Here is a 26,462-nt window from a genome sequence, read left to right on the forward strand (position 1 = left end):
AACATTATCTCTAATGCTGACAGACGTCCATGGGGGAAAAGCTGGTTGTTTCCTAACATCAGCAAAAAAACAATTGTAACAAAGAGCTGAAATCCAGCAGAGATGAGGGAAAATGCACTCATCTCCTGTCCCCACTCCCACTGGAGGCTGAGTGGGGTGGGAAGGGACTCTGTGAGGACATGGGTGGCAGCAAGGCACAATCATGGGTACCAACAGCATTGGGACCAACCTCTACCAGGAGAACCGGGGGAAAAAATGGACTGATCCTTGGGAAATCACCAACAATCAGTAATCAGAAGTGCTTACAGACGAAAGCATTTGCTGGTGCAAGCTGAGGGTGCTCCAGATGCTCTAGCAGAATTTGCTGGCTCCCACCCAAGGGGAACAACCGCAATAATCAAAGAAGGAGCAGAGAGAAGCGCTTGGCTATCTGCAGAGAGCAGCGATTTTTCATCCACGCAGGGATGAAGTGAGTTTTGAAAGCACACATCATTTTCCCATTTCACTGAGCCGGAGTCTCTTCCCAACACTGCCTGAGCAGAGATAACACGAGGGTATGGATGGCAGCTGAAACAACAGCTGTAACGATACGATCTAAGGCAGCCCGAGTATTTCCAGCCTCTGAACTAAATTAACAGGAAAGGATTGACACTTATTGCTCCCCAACCAGGGAGCTGCAGAAAACTTTAGTAGATGTCAAGGAATCCACATAGGCTTGTCCTTAAAGCATGCAGAGAACTGAATTATCTGATAAAAACCCCATACCCTTTCCAGTTGCATGAAATCTCATTTAATCTTCAAATCATTCAGCCTCCAGAACCAGGATAAAGTCTGCTTTATACACACATCCCATTTTCCAATGACTAAGAGGGCCATGTATTTTGTACCCCTGGAAGAGCTTCATGAGTGAGTCAATTAAAACAGGCAAGTTCCTACAAAACCCGATAAACTCTTCAAATCCCTGAGAAGCAGAAGAACCCTCAAGATCCATAAAAAGAATTACCCCCAATAACACACAGAGAGCTGGTTTTGAAGCCAGAGATCCTAGTGATTTACAGCTCTGATGACTTCCATTAGTGTTGACTTGACTCCTCCAGTCTCCAACAACAAACAGTTAATAAGAGTAATTTCTGCATAAGCAAGAACTAATTGAATACAGCACATGTAAATCTATAGGGCACCTCATTTTCCTGCTGTGGGAGTGCCCTATGCAGCTGGGGTGCTGAGAAATTAAGCTGATGGTAGCTCCAAGCCCTGCACTGGGCAAAACCAGGTGGCACCGAGAGAGGGAAAACCTCATTGCACTGCCAAGGCTTTGATCGCTTGGCTAAGAGCAGCTGGCACAGGGCTGAAGAGATGTGTAATGGAGTTAAATAGAGACATGGGATGTGCACCTGAGTGGAAGTGGAAATACCTCTAGGAAGAGAAGATGCATGCATGAACACAGGACCTCATGAGCTCGCAGGAAGAGCTCGGGGCAGATGGAGGTTGTCCAGGTAAAGGCTGTCTTATTGATTTAGGCATGCACACACCTGAAACACAGCCTAATGAATCAGATTCATACAGGGAAGCTGAAGGGGTACAGCACTGGTTTGCATCAGTGTGTGATGCAGAGAGCCCCTGGTGCAGCACCAGCTGCTGCCTGGATGTGGGATGGGTCTTTGAGTCCTTGCACTCGCAGGAAACAATTCAAAAGGGGTACCAAGACATAATGAAAATATTTAAAAAAATAAAGAGGATTCCCTTCCTTCCTGACCTGGAGACCTGACACAAATCTATGCACAACAAAGTAGCTAAAATTTAGATGTCCTGGATTCACCTGGCATGGAGCCATGGAGGCTGGAGAGGACATGCTGTTGCCCATGCAGCCAGACAAGGGTGAGTTGCAGCTGATCCCCAGATCTTGGCAAGATCTCATTTTGGCACATAGGGATGTCAAAGGAGCAGCATCCATTCACCTGACAAATCTGCAGCTGCCTTTCACCAGCAGCAAAATGTTCAACTGGGCTTGAAACTGGTGGAGATCAGGATGCTCTTGACTACCAAGTCCTGAAAGCAAAATGCTTCTGATCCCAAAAATCTCAAAAATGCTCTTGTTTTTTGAGTCAGCACTCACACAGGAATCCAGACTTGCTGCTCTCCAGTCTGCCCAGGACTTTGGACACTCAAGCAGCCCAAGACCTGGGGCAGCAGCCTGCTAAATCCCCACTGCCCAGCTCCTTTACATCACTTCTTCATGGAACAATCCAATTTTCCTCCCACATGGAGAAATCAATCAGTGGGTGTCATGACAGCTAATAATTTTCAGTTACCTTCATCCCTGCACACTGAATTCAGGCAGAAGCAGAAGTACATAAATACCATTTGGGTGACTATTATTAATGCTTCAACCTGCAGCCTAATGGTTGCACCATGCCGACAGGTTTTCTAACCCTTCACCTCCCCTCTCCATCATCCTGGATACCTGAAAATTTCATGTCCTCTGACACTGATTAAGACAACTCCCATGTTCTCCCACCTTGACTGTTTACATAAATAGACACTTTAATGCATTCTGCCAGCAAGGTTTCCTTTGACTCCTTGGCACAGATGGTTGATATTTCCATGCTGCAGCAGCTATTAGATCGTAATGTTACCAGCGACAACTTGACATCATCTGTACCCTGCACACTCCCCTGCAGCAGGACAAACCAGGAATTCAGCTTGAGATACTGTCATGGGCTTAGGCTGGTCCTGTCTCCTGCAGAAGGGTTCACACACCTTGGCTTGGAGCACTGTGACTTTGTGGATCCCTACAACACCTTTCTGTAGCTGGGGGTACTCTACTGGTTATAGTCATGCTGGAGAGATGCCAGGCATCACCTCATCCCACTTCCTTGAAGAATTGTCTCCCATGGATGATCATAATGAATGAAGAATTACCACCCATGATGATGAGCTTTCATCCTTGGGTGCTGTCCCGCCCTTGTCACCTCTCAAATCGGATGATCATCATGAATGAAGAATTACCACCCATGATGATGAGCTTTCATCCTTGGGTGCTGTCCCGCCCTTGTCACCTCTCAAATTTGCTTTTAAAAATTAACAAAAGGTTCCCTACAGGTCTGAACCAATTTCTTCTTCCTTCCTTCAGAGACAGCAGGGTTTTGGATCAATCTAGATCCAAGTCCACACAAGCTCCAGCCAGGGATCTGAACCAACGGCAGCTTTGGGGAGGCCAGTGCAGGACCCTCCAGTCTCTTTCTTGTTATGTTAACAATGGCAAAACACCACAGAGACGGCGGCTGAAATTCAAGTGCTATTTAAACAAATGAATATGTAGGGTATAGTTCATACAATGCGAGTTCAGACAAGGAAAATCGGAACAGCCAGGCAGCTCAATATGAACCAGATTTTAAAAACAAAAACAAAACCCCAAAGCCCTTCCTCAAGGAAGCCCTTGCCGAATTCTTTCCCCTGCAGTGGAGTCCAACATCACGCCTTGTACTAAAGCCTTTGCATTTCACTCCAAGAAAGGACTTGGAGGGAAAAAAAAGCAGCACATTATGGAACAGAGCCTGGCTTACAGCCAGGGCTGGGGGGAAAGCAGCACAGAAACCCTCTGGTTTAGCAGCACATTTTACTCCTGCTCTATGGCAGAACAAGCTTTTGCAAAGCCCCAGTCGTTTGAACCCGCAGTGCTGCAGAGGCTCAGCTTCCCTAAGGCGAATCAGTGAATTGGTTCAACTGTGTATATAAAATCCCCCGGAGTCTACCTTTAAATCACCTTTATATTCCTCTACCCAAAGCTAATAGTTTTTACTTGCATTTTGCTTCATCTCTGTAGAAAAACAAGCTATTTAGCAGCCACATTAATAATCCACGGCAATCTGGTTGTCATTTCCCTGATGGAAAATTTCACACTGCTGCCCAGCAGCCACGACGTGGCGAGTGTTGTGAGCACCTCACGCTGCTCTGCCTCCCTCCCACCAAGCCCAGACACCAGGAGAAGGGCAGGAGTTGCAGCTGGAGGGGTGGGATGGGGAGGATGAGGAAGAAACACAGTTATGCCCATTCAGGTGTACCAATGGCTCATGCACGTGCAGGAACCTTCTCTCTTTGATGAGTCTGTTCAGCAAGTGACCCAAAGACTGTTTCAGTCTTTCAGGCACCTTGCATGGAGAAAAGCAGGTCCCTCCAGGCTGCCTGTCCCAAGGTGAGATGCCAAGCCTCCAGAAGACCAAACTTTCTCCCTAGCTATAATGAGGACCTCAGCTCACCAGCTCCTGGTCTTGAAGTCCAGGATGCTCTGGTGGTCCCAGAGCTGCTAAATCCCTGTCAGCATTGCTGGGGACAAACAGGACTCCTTCTTGAGTAATGTCCACCCCATCCTTCCTCTCTCAGAGTAGCTGCTAATGCATCTTCTCCCCTCTGCCAAGGGGCTGCTAAACAATACGAAGTTTTTGACATGGCACCTTAAAACATGTCCTGAAAGTATTGACCCTAATATAGCCCAGTGTGCCTATGGTGGCATGTGGAAAGACCAAGAGGTAAACATTCATTAAATAAGCAGAGAGCTTAATATAGAAAGTCATGGAGTCAAGTACTCTTCAAGCCCCCTCACGTCCTTGCAAACATCAGCCAGAGAAGATAAATTTGACGCGGTTGATCACTTGCACTTTTAGGAAAGGCTCTTCTAAATGAAAAAAAAAATCACGTTTCAGTGTTTATAATCTCTGCAGAAAGTCCTGGTCCAGTATTTTGCCCCTCTAATTCCTGCTCTCATAACTGTCAGATTATGAAACTGCCGACTATAAGCCTCCCGAGTTTACAGAAAAACACCTCTCTGTTCTCTGCCGCCACTTCGAGTAGATGAACTAATAAAAACAAGCTCTGCTATTCCCTCTAAATGCCTGGGAGAAAGGAATCTGGAACAGTAGTAGCTTCAAAATACCGTTAAAGAAAGCAACCACCCACAGCGTCTGGAGTCCCCCCACGCTTATCAGCTCCCTTCACCCTTGTTACCCAAAAACCACCACAAAAATCTGCCTCTTCCCATCCAGCTGTTTGCTGGCACTCACCACTGCTGGGGCAGAGGTCAGTACTCCCCTGCCCTATTTCTCCCAAGACAAAGAATTAGGGAGCTGTGTAGCCTTTAGGGTCCTTGACAATGGGAGCTTGCTCAGCCACCCATCCCCAGTGGGATGGTTCCCCTGCTACACACACAGTGAGAACCCACACCAGCATCACCCAAAGATGAATCTAGTAAAGGGCAACAAGCTTTGACAATCCACCCCTAGGACAGTCACAGCAAATACATTGTAGATCTGCTTTCACCTTTCAGCCAAAGGAGGAACATAATTGTTTATCGGTTTCTGTGAGCCACCTCCCCCCAGCTTCTTTGGAGATGATCTTCCTGAGATTATTAAATAAAGGTGGAATCACTCAAGCTTCCCTGCAGAGCTCCTACCAAGGGCAGCAGATGAAGGTGAAACCTGCAGGACTTTGGAGTGTGTCGCTGTTTAATGTGTACTGAAAACAACACTTAGCCAGCCAGACTGCATCAGGGCATCAGGGAGGAGGTGCTGGCTGGAAGGGACACATTGAGCACAGCCACGTCTCCCTGGCATTCGGTCACCGAGGCATTAATGCCAAGGGAGGACAGGGGAATTTGGAGTCAAACTGCAGCCACCACTACTGCCACTGGGAGCTGTGGGAGAAACACCTTTGCGTGCAACCGTGAGCAACTCAGCAAACATGAAATGTGCCAGGAAGGGAGAAAAGTGAACAGCCAGGACTCGAGACACAACGAGTTCCCAGCCAAGACTGGTGCTGGGACAGGGATGGCCACGTCTGTCTGGGAGCAGAGAGCTCTGGCCAAGTAGGCAGCCCTTAAGCACTGAAGGGGCTTTAACTAGGTTTGGCAGCATCTCAGCATCCCCACTCATAAACTCTTGACCCCAAACCCAAATGAAGCATGCACCTGCAGCCCCAAGCCACCCTGTGCCTGAGGCAGAACTGAGGGTACTGCTCCCAGCAAGCCCCAGCAGCAGCCACAAAACCCATGTGAGGCCAGAGCATGCAAAGCCTCTTTCAAAGAGAGCTCTTGTCATCCTTATGGAGACATTTCAAGAGGAACGTGGCAACTCCTTTTCTTAATGACTATATATAGGGAAAGCTGTGCTAGGTGACAAGCATGCAAGAGGCTGGAGCAGAGGCAGCCTCTTGCCTGCAAGGACTCAGATAATCAAGCAGAGGAATAGCCAGCGATGAGTCTATTTTGGACTCAGTGTGCTGCTGCTGGAGCGTTCACCAAAGAGGCAAAGCCATTTGTTACCTCCTCTCCAGGGACTGCAAATTCAATACACTTCCCTGCCTGCAGCTGCACCGACCCCAGAGCCCACTGGCAGCGCCACAAGCACTGCCAGGCTGGCACCAACCCGGTGGCAAACGGCTGCTCCCTCTCCTTGTTCCCCTCACTGCAGAATCTGGCTACACCTGGTGCTGCCCAGGTGATGGTGGTCTATGCATGGTGCTGAGCATCCCTGGTGGTGCTGGGATGCAGGAGTTCACACAGCCAGGTACCAGCCAAGGTGATGTTTGCTAGCTGGAAGCAGGCTCAGAGGATAAAGCACTACCTTGCTCCATCCTGGGACCCTTCCCAGAGCATTCTTCCAGTGGTTTTTCACCCCAAATCATCTCACCAGCAGCCAGACTTGGCCCTGTAACATGCCCACATCCCAGAAGCTGCCAGGACAGCACTCACCTGCTCGTGGTACTCAATCCCCATGCTGAGCGTGTTGATCAGAATGGCCACCATGATCCCACGGCCAAAGTATTTGCTGTCCACAATCTTGCGGAAGGTCTCGCACACCACGTGCCAGAAGGCCAGTACTCGGCCGGCAGTCCTGGCCCGGGCTCTGCCCCTCTGTGGGTCCCTCTGGTCGCTGTAGTGAGCGTCCTGCGTGAACTCGTAGACCCCCTCACTGTCCGAGTCACCTGTCTCGTTGTCCGACAGCTCAGCCTCGCCCGCCAGCGCTGTGAGGCAGTAAGGGCAGCTCTCGGGGTTGCAGGAGCCACTGTCCAGCTTGGTCATGGGGCTGGAGATCTTGCAGGAGCTTTGGCAGGGACCTGAAATGCCAGTGGGGCAGGGAGAGAACAGCCTGTCAGCCAGGACAGGGCTGCAGGCAGCCATGGGAACAACCCCAAGTCCTTACTAGCACTGAGCTGTTCCCCTTGACATGACCAGCATTTCCTCATGGGAAAAGGGCTGCTGCCAGGTTAAAACCTGGGCTATCTGAGTGCCTTTCTCCCCTTTTTGCTACCCCCAGGCAGACACCACCCCAGCCCAGGACCACTAGCACACCTCATTATACCTCTGACCATTACAGCTAGGAGGAAACAACTGGCTCCCCTGGTCCTGGCAGGCTCCAGGCTGTAATTATTGGGAGCACTGCTGCCAGCAGCCTCCTTTCCTGCTCCCACTGTTTGCTGATGCTCTGAAATCACCAGCTTCCCCCTCCACACACTGCCCTCAACAGCAGCTGCCAGGTGTCTTCTGGGTGAAAATACCAGCGGGATATTCCCCAAAATTCCCACCAGCTGGCTGTGAGGGGAGAAGCTATCCACAATGCATATGCCCAACTGCTGCACAGCAGCACACAACAGTGCAAATGCAAACCCAGTGCTAAACCAAGTTAGAGCCCAGCTCTGTGTGTTTAGTCTCTGGGCAGTGCTGGGCTGGGGGCAGGACTTGGTCTCTTCCCTGCACAGCTCCTGGCTGGAAATATCTATGCCACTGCAGTGGGGTGGAAAAGGCACTTACTGCCTGGGAAAGCTTGTCCAGAAACGCTTCTTGGAGGCTGAGAATGTTTGGACTAGACTGGCCCAAACTCCCACACTTCAGAATACTGAGGGGGAAAGAGCATCTTGTGGTGAAGATATGAAATCGCTGAACCAGGAAAGCTGCATTTGATGTCTGTTATGGGCTTCCTGAGCAAATCAGATTTTTAACACTCAGTATCTGTGATTGCCCTTGAGCACTCATGCAAAGCAGACACTTGATCTTCTACTAGAGCAGACTGCTCCCAGCCCCATCCAACCTGGCCTTGAACACTTCCAGGGATGGGGCATCCACAGCTTCTCTGGGCAACCTGTGCCAGTGCCTCACCACTCTCATGGAGGAATTTAGTCCTAACATCTAATCTAAATCCAACCTCTGTCAGTTTAAAGCCATTTCCCCTTCTCCCATCACTACATGACCTTTTCAAAAGTCCCTTTCTAACTCAAGTAGGTCCCCTACAGGATGGGGATTGGAAAGAAAATTGATTCACTGAAAACATTCATTTCCCTTGGATTCTTGCAAGTTTGAAGTCTGTGAGGTTGAAACCTCTCTCCTGGTTTTGGCTATAAGAGGCATTAGGTAGGTCAGAAGATTGACTCTCACCTGGAAAGCCATCACCTTTCTCTGTAACATGGACTGAAAAGAATCCTGCAAAAATTCAGAAAGAGAAAGAAATTAGGTCATAGCTTGTATTTTGCAAAGCAGCCCCACACCAGTGTTCAGCCCTGAGCTCACCCGTGCTCTGTGTCTCCAGCAGCTTGTGCATGGTGCTGTATGGCCCAGGTGGGATGTTGAGGCTTGTCAAGGTGCTGCTCCCAGCACCCACTGCTGCCTCCCCCAGGTTCTTCTCTTTCAGCATCTCATGGGAGGTACTGGAGTGCACTGTGGGGTACACCTTGCTGCCCACGATGTTCTTGGGGATCCCCTCTGGGCTTGGCAAGCCAAGGCTTGGCTGTGGGAGGGATGACCGGCAGCGCACTGGCTCAAAGTGACAGTCAGCATGGTAGATGCTGTGGACAGACTCAGTGTTGCTGGGAGAGGCACTGGGAGCCCCAAGAGAGTTTGGTGCTGAGGGAGGGAGCATCAGGCGGTTGGTCCCATTGTGGAGTGAGCTGGTCTCCACATCACTGATCTCTGGGCTGGCTCGGGGTGCCCGCAGGTTCCCATTGCCCAGGTGATAGTGGTGGTGGTGGTGGTGGTGATGGTGGATGAGGTGGTGCACGGAGGACCTCTTCTTGCTCCGGCGCTTCCTGGCATGCTGGTCAGTGCCTGTCTTGTTCTCAGGGCTGGTGAGGAAGCCCATCCTCACACCTGCCACCCGATAGGCCTTCACAAGCTGCTTGCTGCCTTTTCGCGCAATGTAAACCAGGTACTTGAGGAGTTCATCGTAGCAGCTGCCTGGCTCTGAAAAGCTGGCCAGGGTGCTGGCGTTGGACAGGTAGCGCACGCGCTGCTCCTTCATCAGTTGGCTCTCACGCTGCTTCGTCTCCGAGAACTGCGTTGCTATCACCACCAGGCACAGGTTGATCATGAAGAAGGAGCCCACCTGAGGGGACAGGAGCCATCAGCCACCTCAGGGTTGCCATGCCCATCCCATAGCACTGCAGGGTACAAGGAGCCAGGGGCAAACCCCAGCCAGCCCCATCCCCTGTATCACCCAGCAGGGACCACCAGCCAAGCTGAGGGAGAGCTGATTCACCCCCTGAGCTGCCGCCACAGGGACTCCCACGCCAACCCTCCATGGAGGACGTCAGAGATCAAAGACAAGAGAAGATTATTTTGACAGAAAGCTTTTGCTCTTTTAAGATGGTGTTTTTCTCTCTCCGCAGACAGCGGTTGTAATTATCACAATTAGTGGCATTACGATGAATGCACTGAGCCTTCCTGATAGGAGCGTTTTTTTTCTGGCAGTGTGTGGGCAGCTTGTGAGCAGATCCCTTTCCCCTGCTAACGGGATTTGCGGGTGACTGTTACGCAAGGGCATCAGCAGTCTGTACCCACAGCTTGGAGATTTTCTCTCCAACCAGGGTTTCATGAGGTTCTGCCTTCTGCAGAGCCCAGGCTGGATCACAGGGAATTACTGACGTGCTAACGGGCTATCACACACTGCTAACAATACTCGCATGGCATCTGGAAAAGTACTGCTTGCTCTTCCTCTCCATCATTTCAGGGATGCTGAGAGTAAGGGTTTGTTTCCCTTTTGGGGAAGATAACAGATGAACTAGAAACAGCATCATGGACTAAATGACATTCTACCTTCTCATCAGGGTTTGAGTCCTGGTTTGATAAGGAGCAGAAATCCCCACAATGACCTAATAGGCAACGTGAAGCTATTTTGCTGGACGTAGTCCAATTGGATGGCAAGAAAAGGACTCATCTCACTTATCTCAGCTACATCTGAGTGAGGCACCTAATGATCCTTTAGAGTCAAGAGAGAAATAGGCACATCAAGTCTGCAATGCATCTAATTTATTTTGGATGTCTACCTTCGGAGGAGATGAATCACCCCCTTAAAGCACCTATTTTTCTCCCTTGACGATAAAGGGAGTCTAGACAACGAGCTCAGCCAGTCACAGTAGACAATTCTGCTTGCATAGATGAAGCCCAACATGGAGTCCACCCCACAGAAACTGTTTGTTGGCTCCTTTGTGGGTGGTCTCAGATGATGCTGAGAAGTGTGGGTGGGCTGTGGGCAGTAATCTCTTCCCTCCTTTCTTAATGTGCTCTCTGAAGTTTGGGACTGTTTTCCTGAAACATCCCCTCTGCACCAAGGACCCAGTCAGCTGGGTTCTTTGACATGGGGGAATTTTTGGGCAGCCTCTTCCCCTTCCAGTGCTCAAGACCTGACTCAGTAAAATTTGCCTACTTTTAAGCTTAAATTCAAGATAGCAAGTAAGAGCGAGAAACTTGGAGCACAAGGAGAGAAGTGGTAGAAGCAGTAGCAACAGAAGTGTGTCTACCACAGCTTGAGAATATCTTTCTTTCCTTCCTCATGTTTGCAGCAAAATGCAGCTGCAGCACAACGCCGTGGGGAAGCTGCATGTCTCCCAGCAGGCTGCTTGCTACCTCAGCTTTTATATTCACTGTATTCTCTCCTCTGTTCCTGCATGTCACTCCACTCTACTCTCTTCAAATACCAGGAGGACCCATCTGATTTCCCTAAGGCCACTCACAATGATCAGGAGGATGAAGTAGATGAAGTTGTAGAAGGAGTGTGCATCCATGACAAAGTACATGATGTCCACCCAGCCTTCCAGCGTGATGACCTGGTGGAGACAGGAAGAGAAAACAAACCAGCAAGGCTCAGTTACAAAACACCAAATGCACAAGCAACGTTTCTTCTGGCTGGGTCATTTCTGACAGCCCATAGTTAGTCTTGGTGCAGTACAAGACACGGAAGAGCCAAATCCTGCTCCTACCAATGCCAACAGCCATATTACCAGCTGCCCAAGCTGAATCCAGCCCTTTTCCAGCTGGACATAGGGGCCACTACTGCATTATGCTCTGTCCCACACCAGTGCAGCCTTTCAGCACAGGGTTTTGTTCATGCACGTAAGGTGGAGACATTTTCCAAACAGGCATCAAATTGTATCCCTGACACTTTGAGCACCTGAGCACTACTACATAAGTGCTCAATGGTGCAAAATAGGCCTTAAGAGTGCAATTACGCAGCCCTTGGGAATGGATTTGGGGGCAGAAGTGGCTCTTTGCCCACCTTGTGATAGCTTGCAGGACAGGGCTCACCTGAAATATCGCAATCCAGGCATAGCCAATGTTGTCAAAATTGATGGCTCCCTTGAAAGGGTTGTGCTCCCCAGCAGAGCAGTTGGTGTAATACTGGTTCCAATTGACACAGGATGTGTTGGTGGTGTCATTGTAGGAATAATAATCCAGGGTGCACTCCAGACCCTCTTCCCTCCGTGTTGGGATACTCCTGCAGTAGCGCATCCCATTCTCCCGGGGTTGGGAGCAGATGAAAGGGTTCTCATCTTCATTCTCTGTCTGGTAATATCGCTCCAAATCCACTGTGTAGGGGCTGAAAGAGTCCAAACAAGAGTGGAGTTTACACACTGCAGGCAATCCAGCAAGGTAACAACTGCAACAGCACAGTCTGATATCTGTTATTCTGGATCTTCAGGCTTTTCTTCTTTAAAGGCATCCCCTTGGACTTTCTGCAGTCCCACCAGGTGAGATGGTATCCCTAACTGGGCTTTGGGAAACTGAGGCAGTGCACTCAACCACTTGGCAACTCCTCTGACTGCATTATTAAGAGTGGCTCCATCTGGAAGTGCTCTGGCTTTGACTTTAGGGGACTAAGAGTAGGATTCAACCCAGCAGGGCTTCTCTGAAATGTCTTTGCTGCAGTAAGATGGAAATCAGTCCGTTTAAGCTCCTGTATCTCCTGTCAATGCCGAGAATTGCTTGGGGAGACTCTATATACAAGGACCTCCCAAGCTTCCTAAAAACCAGAGTGAGACAAGGCCTTCTTCTGCACTTCGTAGTGCCTGCTCAACCCATAGATAAGCTTTAAATTCCCTCTGAGGGTGGCCTTACCAGAGCAAACCAGGCAAAAACTCTCTTCAGGGAGATGAAATAACCCATGGCCAGCCAGAAACTGGCTCCTTGCTCTGCACATACTATCTCCTTAATGCTGCCAGGACTCCCACTAAAGCTCGCAAAGATATTTTTAAGCCTAGTTCAGCCTGGTTAATTCCTGCAGAATTGCCTGTAATACCCTTCAAAGCTTATCTAAACCCCTGGAATTCTGGCTCAATTAAACAGCACCCAAACCTGTGGCTCTATTGGATTTACTTGGTGGTGAAGCAGTTCCCCTACTCTGCTGCCATTTACTTAACAGAGACATGCCCTGGTAATGGCTCTCCCAACAGCCCTTTGAGGGCACAACCTACAAGAGGGGCAGCAGTTGTAATAAGGAGATGAGTAGGAGAGCATAGAAGGTACATCATGCCAGCTCCAGACCTGAGCCAGCCTAGCCACAGCAGCTGCAGCATGGTCCTGCTGTGTGCAAGAAACAGGCTTTGGACTTGTAGGATTCCTCCATCCAGGTGTGGATCCAGCCAGAACAACTCCAGGGAGTCAACAAACCGATGAAAGGCGATGGGGGTGCCAGAGTTTGGCAGAGCCATCAAGGGTTTGCAGTCACCTGCCCTTCTCCAAGCATTTGAAGGGAGGGAGGTGATGGAAAAAAGCAGGCAGGTAGGAAAACAGGTATGGAAATTCAGGTCTGAAAGGGACTCTCAGCTACCAGATATTTCAACCTCTGTCCAACAGTCCTACATTGGGCAAGCTGGCTGGCCAGGGGCCTGGGTGCCCACTTGATCACAACAGTCCTTTCGGCCTTAAAATCCAGGAGTCTGTGAAAATTAACACTTTGGGACAGGGACAATCTCTTGCTCTGAGACTGAAAAGCACCTAGCATCACAAAATGCATGGTAGCTCCATCAGCTTTCCCTGGGGTTTAGGTGGGACTACAAATGTCATGCCAATAAACACTACCAGCTGCTGAATGGGATTCAGACCTGAATATCTCCACACAGAAAAGGTCACACATTAATGATATGCCAAATTTAGAAAGCCTGAACTCCCATTCTCAGGGGAGTTTTGGAGGCTTTTATCAATCAGAGAGGTTCCCAAGTGCTGGCTGAGTGTTAAGGACAGCCTGCAAATGCAAATGGAAAATTGTGACAGCTCGCTCTGTTCTGGCCATTTGTGCCCAAAAGCAGACGTGGTGGTGGCATTTAAGAGCAGGGAGCATTACAGAAGAGAAGGACTTCCTGGCAGAGAAGACCCTTGTCTCCTGGAGGGACAGACTCTCTCAAGCTAGGGAGACACTTGTGCTGCCCATGCAGACTCACATGCTGAAGTTCTCGGGGAGGAAGCAGCGGTTCCTGAGCAAACCTGCCCACAGCTGGACTCCCACGATGCCAAAGATGAAGAAGACGAAGAAGCAGAGGAGGAGGACGTTCCCCAGCATGGGCAGCGTGTCCAAAAGAAGTGTCACCAGGATGCGCATACCTGAGGCAAAGAGGGAAAGTCCATGCTGAATTGTCTTATTCCAGCTATGTCCTCCTGTCCTTTGCCTTTCCACTGATACTTTTCCTTCCATTGAGAGCCACTGCCTTCCTACCACTGTCCTCATCACCTACATACACCTCCCCAGTCCCCTTTGGTTTCCCCCCAAAGCCCCTAAGACACCTCCCTTCATGCATGCCCTGCTCCTGGGCACACAACCTACCTTCCCTGCCCCTCATCTCAAGTCCTCTTCTCTTCCAAAGTTTTATAGTAATTATATGTCTCCTTTCTTCCCTGAGACCAAACTCTGACAACCTCCTTAGCACAATCATATTTCTTTCTCTACTCAGTATATATCAAAATTCTGTCCCCTTCCTAGTTCCCCTCATCCACCCTAAATGCCCTCTCTTCCCTAAAATACAGGACTCTCTCTAGCAGTTAATTCTCACGAGTTCAGGAACAGCCAGTTCTGTAACAAAGACAAATTGATGGTGACTTCAACTTGACATTTACACACAAAAAAATTGATTTCATCTGACATCTCTGTAATATTCTGCTCATCTCTCACTCTCCTCCTTTCCCCATGTTCTGCATTCTCTCACTTGCTTATATTGACTTTTATTTAAAGAAAGCTTTACTATTGCATCCTTTACTTTGATACTTCAGGAAGACTTTTTCTCTCATCCTGATGCTGACACTTCCTCTATTAGCGTTTTTCTTCTACTTCTTTACTGGGGAACAACCACCTTGCATCAACTCCTAATTAACTGAAATTACTTTCTGTGGTTACTGCATTGATCATCATGCAAAGCTCTTTTTTAATTTTTCCCACCTTACATTTCTATCCCACTATAACTACATTGCAGAGAAGCCAAGATAAATTACCCAGGATTTCCAAACACATTAAGTGAATTACATCCCCAGTTAGACAGTGGCGGATAAATTCAGCTATCCACCAGTTCAGCAGTGGAGATAAAAAACCCCCAACCATTACAAACAGGATTCTGAAGCTTCTGTAATGATTGAAACAGCAGCAGCAAAGCCAGATTAAGTTCAAGAGTCAGGAGCAGGAAAATAAATAGATCCCAGGCACCTCCAGCATTGGCAGAAAGAACTGAAGCTGATTAGTTCTCATCAAGGCATTGGGTTAGCTCAGATAGGGGAGTGTAGACTTGGACTTAATTTGGCTAAAACAATGCTGGATTTGATGACCAGGATTGTAGGACAAGGAAAACAATGCTGCTGGTACAGTTGTACTTACACTTTACATACCTGATCTGTACAGCATCCAAGAGGGACAGAGCTCAGTGCCTCTTATGACACACTGGGATTTTCCCAGCATGGGGCAATGGACATGGAGCAGTTGGGGTGGGCTTGCAATAGCCAGTGACTCTCTAAGTACAGGGTTAGGCTGCCATGCTGCAGCTGGCAGTGCCACCCACTGCTGTTTGAAATGGGGCTGAGATCCTCGTTCATGACCTGATAAACCAGGACTGAAGAGGCACTGCCCATTCCACCCAGGCATGGTTTGGAAATATTGGGGGTTTGGGCTGTACAGACCACCTCTTGGGTCCTCAACACCTCCCAGGGGGCTATCTCCAGACACAACAAGATTTCCTCAGCCCAGTTTCTCCAGGAAAGGGTGGAGTAGCCCAGGAGGGTGGGAGCAGCATGACTCAGAGCGCTCTACATGTGCTGCCTGGCTAAGGCTGTTGGCTCAGTCAATTCCTATCACCTGGAACCCTTCCCCTTAGCAGCCTCCTCAGACCCTCTTCAGATGAGAAAAGAAGGTGTATGATGACAGTCCTGGATATCTTACTGACTCATCTCTGATGCTACAGATGTCAAAAGGAATATTATTTAAAGCAGGAGAGTGACAGGCACTGGAACTCAGAGAGTGGAGGTAGAACCCAGCACTGCGAGGCTTGGGTGAATGTTTGAGCTGTGATGTAAGACCAAAGCATCTGTGTTTGTTCTTCCATCTTTGGGGCACAGATAGAGGGATCTTGCATCAACAGGGAGAAATGAGGATCTGACTTACTGGGGACCCTGTTAATGGCCCTGAGCGGCCGCAGGACGCGGACGGTGCGGACAGCTGAGAAACTGACGTTCTGCAGGTCCAGGGAATACTCCAGCATCCTGTGAAAGACACGAACACGGAGCAGCGTCAAGGATCTTGTGGAGAAATGTTAGATTATCAAACATTATAAAGCAAACATTAAATGCCAACTGCTCACAGAGGGACTTGTTACTGCATCTCTCCCATCAGGAAAGTTTGCCAGAGGAATTAATTAAGGGTTGTTTGCGTATCAGAATAAAGTCAATGAGGGAGAATGTGATATACCAGCTCACACAGCCACAGATCTCTCTCATCTGCTTCGTTACTGTTTTTGCACAGGGCCAGGCAGAAGCTGCTGAAAGTCCCTGCACGCTCCAGGGGGCAATTTCCAGACACAGCCCTGTTTCTAACAACAATTTTACAGATACTCTAATGAATCTGAGTTCGTTGTGCTGAGCACCATCACAGCCCTGAAAAGAAGAGGAGCCTGCCCTGGTGCAGACACTTCTGTGGGGCACAGGAGATGAGCAGCACAGGACACTGAGCTCTGCTACCTCTGCCCAGCAGAGGACATTGGCAGGTGGGACCAAAACTGATGACACTTGTACATAACAAATGGGGCAAACATGGGCTGAGGAACCTCCCAGTGCTCCCACATGGTGTGTGATGGGGTTATTTCACAGCTCAGAACATGGAGATGCAGCCTTCATAGGACTTAGCCTTAGGATGCACCTGGATTGCTGCAAAACCTTAGGGTGTCCCAACACCATCTCGCTCTGCTTATGGCACCTCTGCTTAAATGCAGTGGGGCCACCCATCATGTCACCTCCAGGCTCTCTGGCTGCAGGAAGACCCAAGAGCTCTGCCCAAAAGCATATGTGAACAGGCAGAGCCAAGCAAGGACAAGGAAGAGGACCACAAGGCTCCCCACATAGTCAGGCTCCAACTGCCGCAGGCAACCACAGGATATTAATCTCTCCCAAAAATTATCAAGCTCCATCTCAAATCTAGCTGGGTGCTTCCCTCCCTCTGACTCTGATGGTTAGAAGCCTAACTTCCAGCCTGAATTTATTGAGGACAAGCTCATATCCATTCATTCTTACAGCAGTGCTGTCTTTTAAGTAGCTTCTCTAGCTACTTATTATTATTTGTCCCTGATGTTTACCCACCCATGTATTTACAGAGGACAAATCACATCTCCTCTCAGCCTTGATTTTGCAAAGCCAAACAAACCAAGCTCTTCCAGTCCCATCTCTCAGACAGGCTCTCTGCTTCCCAGTCACGAACATTCTCCACACTTGCCCTGGCCTGAATTAATCTCACCTGATTAGGCATCAAAGCTTCTGGAGGAGGCTTTGCTGGCACCTTGCACAAAGGCATCGGTGCTGTTCCCCTCCCTCCCTGCTGGAAATCCCACAGGATCCATCCATGCTCTGTTGGGTTTGCCATGGCTGCAGCACACTGGAGATTTCTGCTCTTGCTGCAGTCAGCCAAACTCACTCGGCCTGCTCCTAGCCCTCAGCAGGTGAGGGGTACCAGGGATGGAGAAGACTTTCTCTTTCTAGCCCCCAAATACATGACTCCATGCTTGATGCACTTTATCCAATAGGTTCTATTGAGGATGATGATGATCAAACCATACCTAAGATCAAAATAACCTCAACATATTCCTCTGTATTTAGCTGACACCCACAGCTGTGGGACAGTCCCAGAGGATGGACATTGGATAGACACACACAGATGCAAGGAATTTGTTCTCAACCTCTGACCAGAGAAGAAGGCAACATTTCCACAAAACCCACCTGGCCCCAGTGACAAAACCAGTCCCTTCCTTGGTACACAGGACTCACTGCATCGGGCACACTTTGGCTAAGGTTAGGAGAGGGACAATGATTTCCCTGGCTTTTATGGCTCTCAAATTTCACTCATTATTAGCAACATTCAGGTAAAAAGCCCATGTCAAACACACAGCTTTTCTTTCATCCATTATTAAAACAGAGGCTGCCAGCAAAATTCAGAGCAGCCCATGGTTATTTGCACCACGACAAATCATTTTCTGATTAATGACAGCTCCAGACTCTCTTCCAGAGATGTGTGTGTGTAAGCTGCAAAGGGCATGTTGTAAAATGCATTTTGATTTAACATACTAAAGAACAATTATAATGCCAAATTTAAAGAAACCAACCAACCAGCAACCCAGAGGCTTGAGCAAATACTTCAACACCAAGGCCAAGAGCAAATAGGTGTTTTCCTGCCTCTGTCACTGGACACTGCTACCAGCACCAGTGTTACAGCACCACAAGCTCAGCCCCAGACACAGACTACAGGATCCATACCTTGCTGGTAAGCAACAGCTCAGGTGCCTTAAGAGAACCCAGTATTGGGGAAAAAAAAAGCCACTAAAACTCAGTCACTGAAGAGCAAGTCCAATGAGAACATCACCAGTCCCCAGCACTAAGGTCACCTTCCAAGGTAAGGGGATGCATGGGAGAAATCAATCCACATCCCTGGCAAGGGAAGATACCCAGGGAGAGCAAATGTCAGGATGTCACCAGCTGGTGAGGTGACAGGTACATTTACCAGCATATATAGCATTTACGCATTGGAAATCTGCAGTGTAAAAGGCTCCTGATGAAGCCTCAATTCAAATGTCATCTCTGTTCAGAGGAGAAAGCATGATGCCTGTCAGCACCACTGCCACCAACCTGGTGCCCAGCCAAGTTAAAGGCTCAGAAAGATACTCGGCATTAAATAGGACGGATTCACAGCGAACGCCGAGGCTCGTCAGAACAACCCCCAATCGCTGGAGTTATTCAGAAGGAAAGCGGAAATATTTAGGACTTTCTAAGAATAAAAGTGGAGCATCTGCAAAGCCAGACGTACAACGGGCTGGTGGTGGGATGCAGAGAGGGAGCTGATGCAAACCTTTGGCAAATGCTTCTCCAAGCAGGAAAACTCCCAGGACTCAGCAGACAGACACAAGGGATGGCTCAGGATGGACCAGGCAGCTGAAATTAATTTCCCTCCTGCCTGGAAATAGCAAGGCTAGGAGCATGCTGGGGTTTCTTTCATATAAAACCCAAAGCATTCCAAAGGATCTTGTGAGCACAGTGCCAGGCAGCACCCCTGCCTGCGCTGAAGGGCTCACAGAAGCAATGCTCAGGGCATCACAGGACAGGTTGAAGGGGCTGTGCTTATCCAGTCAGCCTCTAACAGAGCACAGAAATTCCAGCAAAGTCCTTCCCACACCTAGCCAGCATTGCTTCTCTAAATCACCTTGCTCTCGCCCTGACTCTGCTCCCATCCCTGGGATCACTCCTACTCAGGAAATAGAAGATGGTGTGAAGACTGAGCACTGTCACACACGGTGTTTGTGCTGAGGGTGCATTCTGAGGAAAACTCTCCCCTTTCACAGCTGGGTGCGGGGATGTTGTACAGCCAGGGGATGTGACAAAAGTCACACAAGGAACCAGTGGCAAAGCAGCAATGGCTCCAGGCAGGGCCACCCCCAAGAGCTGCCCACCCTCTGTCTGCACAGAGCCACTGTGCTGCCGACAAGAGATAGGCTCAGATTTATTCAGTGCTAAAAAGCTTCCAAAACTGGGCATATAGACACCCTTTATCTACAAAGCACAGCCATCACTGGGTGATATTAAGCCATTGGTGTTGGAAAACACAAGGGGAAATTATTTAGGCAGCACTGCATCTTCAGAAAGCTGGAATGAAATTTCCTCCCAGCTCTCACCAGCTTGGCTGTGCTCTGCCTTCACTCAGGGGCTGCTTTTTGAGCCTCACAAGTCTCACCGCGTTCGTGGGTGTTGCTTAATTTTAAAAATACTCATTTTAATCAAGCTGAACAGAAGAAAAAGAATAGCACTGGAGAAAGTGTGAACCCTGCAGCCTGCTGGATCCAAGTGCACCATGTGTCCCAGCCAGGACACTTGACTAATGAGGCTTTTGAAGCAGCAGCCGCAAGTTCAGCTGAAGTACTGAAAGAAACTAAACAATTATCTTTTTAAAAGTCCTAAAACTTACAAACCCAAGGCTTTTCACAGGTGGGTTTGAGTCAGCTCAGCTGCGAGGGAGGTTGCTGAGGGGTTTCTTTTACCCAGCAGGTTTCTCTGAGTCAGGGACACAGCTTGCTTGGGATGCTCTGCTCCGAAGGCTGTGGGAAGGTGACACAGAGCAGAGAGCATCTGCAGCCATGGGTTTTGTCAACCCCCAGGTCTTGGCCATTCTTCATCCTCCTAAAAGTAACTTCAAGCATTAAATTGCAACACTCAACCCCAGATATTGAACTCCTGGAGGTTTGTCAACATGAGTATTGGCTGGATGTGGTTCTGGTGCTTCCACTCAGAGCAAAAAGCACCTAATTTGGGATTCGTCAGGACACACTGGGGCCCTGGGAGGAGGCTCCCAGCTCCCAGGAAAGCTCAGAGGAGAGAGGGCCAGGCTCCTGGGAGCAGGTTTGGTGCAGCTTTCCCTGCAGCTCCAAGTTGTGCAGCTGTGGTTGCACATTGGGCAATTGTGTGCGCAAATCGAACGCTTACACGGGCAATTACCCCGCGGCGCTCGGGGTGCCCAGGCAGCACAGAGGGCACCGTGCTGCCACGTCCTGAGGTGCTGGTCCTCATGAGACAGGGATCTGTCTAGGCAGAAGGGATGAAAAAGCAGCATGGTTTTGAGAGATGAAGGGACTAACACACAGGGAAAGAACAGCGTTTGCCTGTGGCGCAGCGGGAGGCTGCAGCAGGGGCTCCTGTAGGCAGTCCCACACCAGCGTTTTCCTTCCCTCTGTCTGAACCAGAGAGTTGAAACAGCCCCTTGATCAGCCTCATATAGCTGAAGTGCCCTTCAGAGGAGCCCTGCCTGCCTGTGAAGCGACCCAGCACTCTGGGGTGAAGGCCACGTGCTGGAAACTTCACCCAGAGCACCCAGCTGCATCTCTCTGGCTGCTGCAGCCATGGGATCACAGCTCCCTGTGGAGACCAGTGCAACACTAACACCCTTATCCTGGTTTTTTCAGACCCCAACCAGACTTAGATGGAGCAGGGATGGAGTGGAGACTGCAGCATCCCTTTCTCTCCTGTAACCTATGAACACAGCAAGGCTTCCTGCAGCATATTTCATCCCTGAAATTCAGCACTCAAAAGCAGAAGGGAGTAAGAAATCCTTAAGGGTTGTTTATGAAGGCTTCAGCAGAGATCACTGTTTTATATAGCCTTCAACAGAGGGAGAAAAATCATAACAAGCATTAGAAGAAGTGTTCAGGAAGCAAAGAGAGAAAGAAATAGAGTCTCTGTTCCTGAGGAAAGCAGCCTGCCAACCACCTCCAGCCTCAGCTCCTCACCAATTGTAAGCAAAATATTCCAGAAGTGTTTAACTTTCCTACAAAGTCTTTGAAGAGGCTTTTTACCATTACAATGAGCAAAGCACAAAAAGGACTCCACAGCCTCAGCCAAACAACTGAGTGAGCCCAGAGTAACCACAGACCTGCACAGCTCCAGCATGGAATGATGCACAGTCCTGCTTGGTGGGGAGCAGGAACGTGGGCATGAGAAGGCAAAGAGGAGCCCCTGTAAGCTCTTACAACACCAGATTATCCCCTGGTGTAAAGCTCAGTCCTGGGAAAACAATTAACCACTGCAGATTTTTGTTTTTGAGGTTAGAATCATAGAATAGAATCACAAAATCTCCTGAGCTGAAAGGGACCCACAAGGATCAGAGTCCAACTCCTGGTCCTGCAACAGGATAACCCCAAAATCACATCATGGGGGTTTTTGATGAGGATGGCTTAAAGCCCAATTCAATCCATAAAGATACAGAGATTCAGGAAGTCCTTATCTGACCAAAGCCAAAACAAGCTGATGTCCTGCAAGCTGGTTAGACTGCAGCAAAGTGTGATGCTGGGACTGGCTCCAGCTGAGCAGCAGGGAGATCTTGATCTGTGGCTACCCAATTTCCACCTTCCCGACCAGAGGAGAGGAGAGGTCCCTGCACCCTGCCCGGAGGGGAGTGGGTGCTAGGCCCTGTAATGGCCAGGGAGACATCAAGTCAGGACACATCTCCATCCCACAGCTCTGGTTCACCAGCCTGAGCCTCAGTCAGCACTACACTGAAAACACTTCTGCATACTTTGGATGTAAACAAGCATCCATCCTCGATACATCTGCGTCTGGGAGAGGTCAAAATTACATTGAATCATCTTCAGAGGGCAAGAACTGCTTGCAATGCCTGTTAACCTTCAAGTGTTCCCTTACAAGCAAACTCCCCAAATCCTCTCCTTTCAAAATAACGCAACATAATTATGCCATTCATCACCTTTTTTTTCTCCCCTTTTCCCCACGCAACTCTGTAACCTACAGCCAAATCCGTGTTTCACCCAGCAGAGTTTTGATAATACAGTGCTATTCTCATCTCCAGCAAGTTTTACTGTAATTACAGAGATGTGTTGCAGACATTACACACTCTACAATTAGCACTAATTGCATTATATTGTCACAAAGAAGTCATTTACTCTCCATGAGCTCATGAGATTGGTCTGGACAGTTTAACAGAGCTGAGAAGTACTTAATGGCATCCCATGGAAGTGGCCAGCACTACGGTGGGAGCGAGCACAGCACCCGAGTGGCTCTCCCAGCCCTCCCAAGTGGCAGATTTGGGGCAAACATACTCCAAAACATTTCTCTACAATGACAACCTCTGTCAGGTCCACAAGCTTCCCAAGGAATGGGGAAGATTAAATACTATAAGGGGTTTTTTTGGGTTTTTTTAAGCCTCTTCTATACTGGTGGTGGTTGCAAAGGATTTCTATGTATGCTGTGCCCATGGGAGTGTACAGCCCTGGTATACTGCATGTCTCACAGTGCTTTTTACCTATGTCTTGGGTCTAGTAATGGACTTGAGTCCCTTACTTTATTCTCTGCTACAGCAGTTGCCCATTCCTGCAGTCCCTTCAGCTTTCCCTGGCACTCAGCAGACCCTCCAGGACTGCAGTGATGCTCCAAGCAGGATGCAGCACTGCAGGATGGAGGGGCTAGGGCTGGAGGAGAGCACAAGGGCACAAAAGAGAGCCGAGAAAGCAGGCACTAGGGGAGGAGAGGCTCCACTTTGTATTTAAATCCAGTTCGATCCTTTCCCAGCTGAATTGTTTTTGACAGGACCCAGATGGGAACAGTTCATGCACATGAAAGAAAGAGCCATCATTTAGCAAGAGGCAAAGCTGACCTGGCAGGAGGCACAAGAGCGGTCAGGCTGCCAAAACCTCTGCAGCAAACCAATGCCTCCACACATCGGGGATGCAGGGGCAGCTGCTGCAGCAGGGGTCAGTGCCATGATCCAGCTCTGCCTGGGAAGGACGCAGCTCTCACACACCCAAACACTCACCCAGGTGCAGTAGATTGGCAGGAGGTTTGATGCCTGCTTAAGCAAAAAGTAGTGATATTTTGGCATAGGAATTAGGATTGTCTCTGCTGATGTGCCTCTAGAGTGAGGTCCCATCATGGTGGAATCTCCACAGAAGCACATGAGGGATAACTCCACCTCCAAAGGCTTTGCAAGCTCAACAGGCAAAGTCAGAACCAGGCTGGGAGGGCAAGGCAGCAACACCCCAGGGCAGTGGAGCTGAGAGTAGCACAGCATCCATAAGCATGGCTCCCTAAGTGGCATGTCTGGCATTGCTTGGGTCGGACTCCTCATCAAACTTAATTCCAGAATAAGACACAATAAACTAGAAGAAATAAAGAATACAAGGGTGTCTTAGCAGGCTTCAGCCCTTGGCTATGCTGCTGGAGTTCACAACCCTATCAGACCTGACTGGACCCAAAATTTCAACTTGTCCAATATCCCACAGCAGCAACCCCTAACAATGCTCAGATACATCAGAAGGAAACTTTGAGCTCTCTCCTAACCTGAGGAGCCAGAGGCTGATGGAGCTGGAAAACAAGAGCTTGTGGCCTCTAGCAGAAGATGGGTTTAGTTTACAGGGACAGTTACAGCTCCTGGACTTTCTGCCCTCCATCTCTGACCCCACTTTGGGTCTGAGCCTCACTGCATCTTTTGATCTCTACAACAATCAGTTTCCCAGGCCAAGGATACAGTGGGAGACCTGGCATCACCTTACTGGTTTTACTGGGCCACCATTTTACTTCTCCCAGCTCCCCAGCAGAGACATGTGCCATGTCCCTGTGGGCCAGCAACGGACCATAAGCAGAACTCACTACAGTGCTGCCCCTTCTTGGGGCACACCAAACCCATGCTATTCAAACAAGCTGGGAAGGGCCCCTGTTCCTTTCCAGGAAAATCCAGTAAATTTGATCTCTAGCTCTATCGAAAAAGGAGAAAACCCACTGTTTTCCCAAAGGTCTTGGGGCTCTTGAGGCAGGGAGGGGAGGCAAGGGCCAGTGAGAGATTCGTGTGTCAAAGAAACTCAGCTCATTGGCTGGTAGCCAAGGACTTTTCATGTGGATTTCCAGCCTTTGCCAGGAGACTCTCGGGTGCTGGAAGAGCCTTTAATTCAAACCAGGTGCCTCTGAAAGGAAAACACTCAAAAAGGCAAACTTGGTTGCTTTCCCTCAAAAAAAAAAAAAGGTATCATAATGAGGGAAATCATGCAACTTTCGGTGAACGACCCTTCCTGGCACACTGCTCTGTGATCCCAACTGTCCATTTCCAGCGATGGAAACCAAAACCACTAGTGGGCTGGAGGGAGAGGAGCCAAGCCCAGCACCCAGCAAGGAGCCCCAAGGCATGGGCTGGCCAAAATCCACCACAAACAACTTTTGTCACCCTCCCCTGCTCTCTCCATAAGTTTAGCCCCAGCTCTCCCTCAAGCTACAGAGAGGACCCAAGAAGAGGCTGCAGCCTGGAAAGTGATCCCTGCTGTGGAGCTGGGATGGACAACACCAATGTCACTGGTGCCCCCAGCATTCACCACTGCAAAGCAGCCACTCCCCCAAATCCAGTGCTTGCCAAGCAGCGCCATAAATAACAACACAGGCACAAGAAGAATGGGACCTGCCACACCAGACTTACCCTGCGATGACAATGAAGAAGTCCAGGCGGTTCCATGTGTCTCCCAGATAGCATTTCTTCCCAAAAATCCCCAGTGCAATCATTTTGACGATCATTTCCACAGCAAAGAAGGCAAAGATGAAATCATCAAAGCTCTGTAAAAGAAAGGAAGGGAGGAGGAATGCTCCTGCACACTTGCACAAGGGGAAGGAATTAGAGACCTAAGTCCAACAAGGTCTCTTCTGGCACCAACAAGAGCTAAATCCCTGGGCAGAGGCTGCACTGAGGGCAGCGCTGTGTCTTCTCCCAACCCAGATGGCCCAACAGCACCCATAATGCCAGGATAAAGGGACAAGTACATTTTGGGCTCTGCTTTCACTGTACACTAGATGGTTAACCCTCCCCAAGCACTCCAAGCAAGGCTAACACAGCCTGGCAGGAGCTTTGCCTGATAACAGTGTGTGTCCACATATGATTACCAAAACCAGCATTTTGCAAGTGCTGACAGGATAGCCAGTGCAGGGTCATCCTGGGACACAAAGTCACTTCCTCTGTGGCTGGAGCCAGCCTGGTCCTTCCCACTCCACATCAATCAGGTCACTGTTACACTCCCAGCAGCATTGGGCCATACCTGGAGGATCCTGCAGCGCGGCGAGTCACAGGCGATGTCCTCGCAGGGGTGGAACATGCCCAGAGTCACACAGTTGAGCAGGATCACCAGCATGCTGACCCTCTCAAACCACCTGCACAGCACCCGTCAAGGAGACAACAGACCCAGAGCAGCAGCCATGAGCAGCCACCACTGAATCAGAAAGGTTATCCTGGTCTTTAAGGCCAGGAGTGCACCAGCTTCCCTAGGTTAGGCTTTACCTGGTTTTGCATGTTTAGCTACCTGCACAGCAAAGTGATGATGTGTTATCCCCATAGTGACATCAGTGGCTACAGCTAATGTGAAAACCACTCTAAAATGGAAGTTGCATGGCAAGAGTGCTGAGTGCTGATGTGATGGATTAAAAAATTAAATTAAATGAACGATATCAACTTTTAGGGAAAAAAAACCAACTAAAAAACCCCACACTGTTAATTTCCTCTCCTGGCATTTTACAGAAAAGCACTTTAACAACATTACAATTTCTATTAACCATGTCACAGCTCATCCCAGAGGCGTTTCCCTCAAGCCACTTCTTGAACTTTTCATTCCCAGTCCAAATTAAGACTGCCAAAACCATTAACAAACTGCCTAAAAGCTTTTAAGTCTGTGAGGGCCAGCAGAGCTATTCCCTACCCTGTCTGCTGCCTCTCAGAGCAATTTTGAAGAGCTGAGCTACTGGGACAGATGTTGGATGCTATTGCTTTTGGGGTAGAATAAAATGTGCTGCTGCAGCACATCCCCACAGGGATGGTTCAAAGCTGGTACCCAATTCCTGCATCCTTCTAGGGGGTGTTTCCAGACACCTCCTGGCTGCCTGGAACACAGAGATGGGAAATCCAGGATCAAAGTGGTGCCGGGGTTATCTTCCAGCCTAACATGGAAAA

At 49.2% G+C, this 26,462-nt stretch overlaps 1 protein-coding gene across 1 annotated transcript in view; it reads right to left on the minus strand.

Annotated features, from left to right (window-relative positions):
- Positions 1–25,650, minus strand: part of LOC103804874 (voltage-dependent T-type calcium channel subunit alpha-1G-like) — a gene marked incomplete at its 3' end in the record, with an annotated part of 44,326 nt that extends 18,676 nt beyond the window's left edge. The window contains exons 1-9 of the mRNA XM_009077509.1: positions 25,558–25,650; positions 24,948–25,081; positions 15,897–15,994; positions 13,699–13,858; positions 11,567–11,858; positions 10,996–11,088; positions 8,558–9,368; positions 8,426–8,470; positions 6,746–7,110 (exon numbers count right to left, since the gene is read on the minus strand). Of these exons, the coding sequence (XP_009075757.1) occupies positions 6,746–7,110; positions 8,426–8,470; positions 8,558–9,368; positions 10,996–11,088; positions 11,567–11,858; positions 13,699–13,858; positions 15,897–15,994; positions 24,948–25,081; positions 25,558–25,650 (2,091 nt within the window). The remainder of the gene's footprint in view (positions 1–6,745; positions 7,111–8,425; positions 8,471–8,557; positions 9,369–10,995; positions 11,089–11,566; positions 11,859–13,698; positions 13,859–15,896; positions 15,995–24,947; positions 25,082–25,557) is intronic.
- Positions 25,651–26,462: the final 812 nt, after the last annotated feature.

This window comes from Acanthisitta chloris, unplaced genomic scaffold (assembly GCF_000695815.1).
Source record: "Acanthisitta chloris isolate BGI_N310 unplaced genomic scaffold, ASM69581v1 scaffold16086, whole genome shotgun sequence".
Classification (NCBI taxonomy): domain Eukaryota; kingdom Metazoa; phylum Chordata; class Aves; order Passeriformes; family Acanthisittidae; genus Acanthisitta; species Acanthisitta chloris.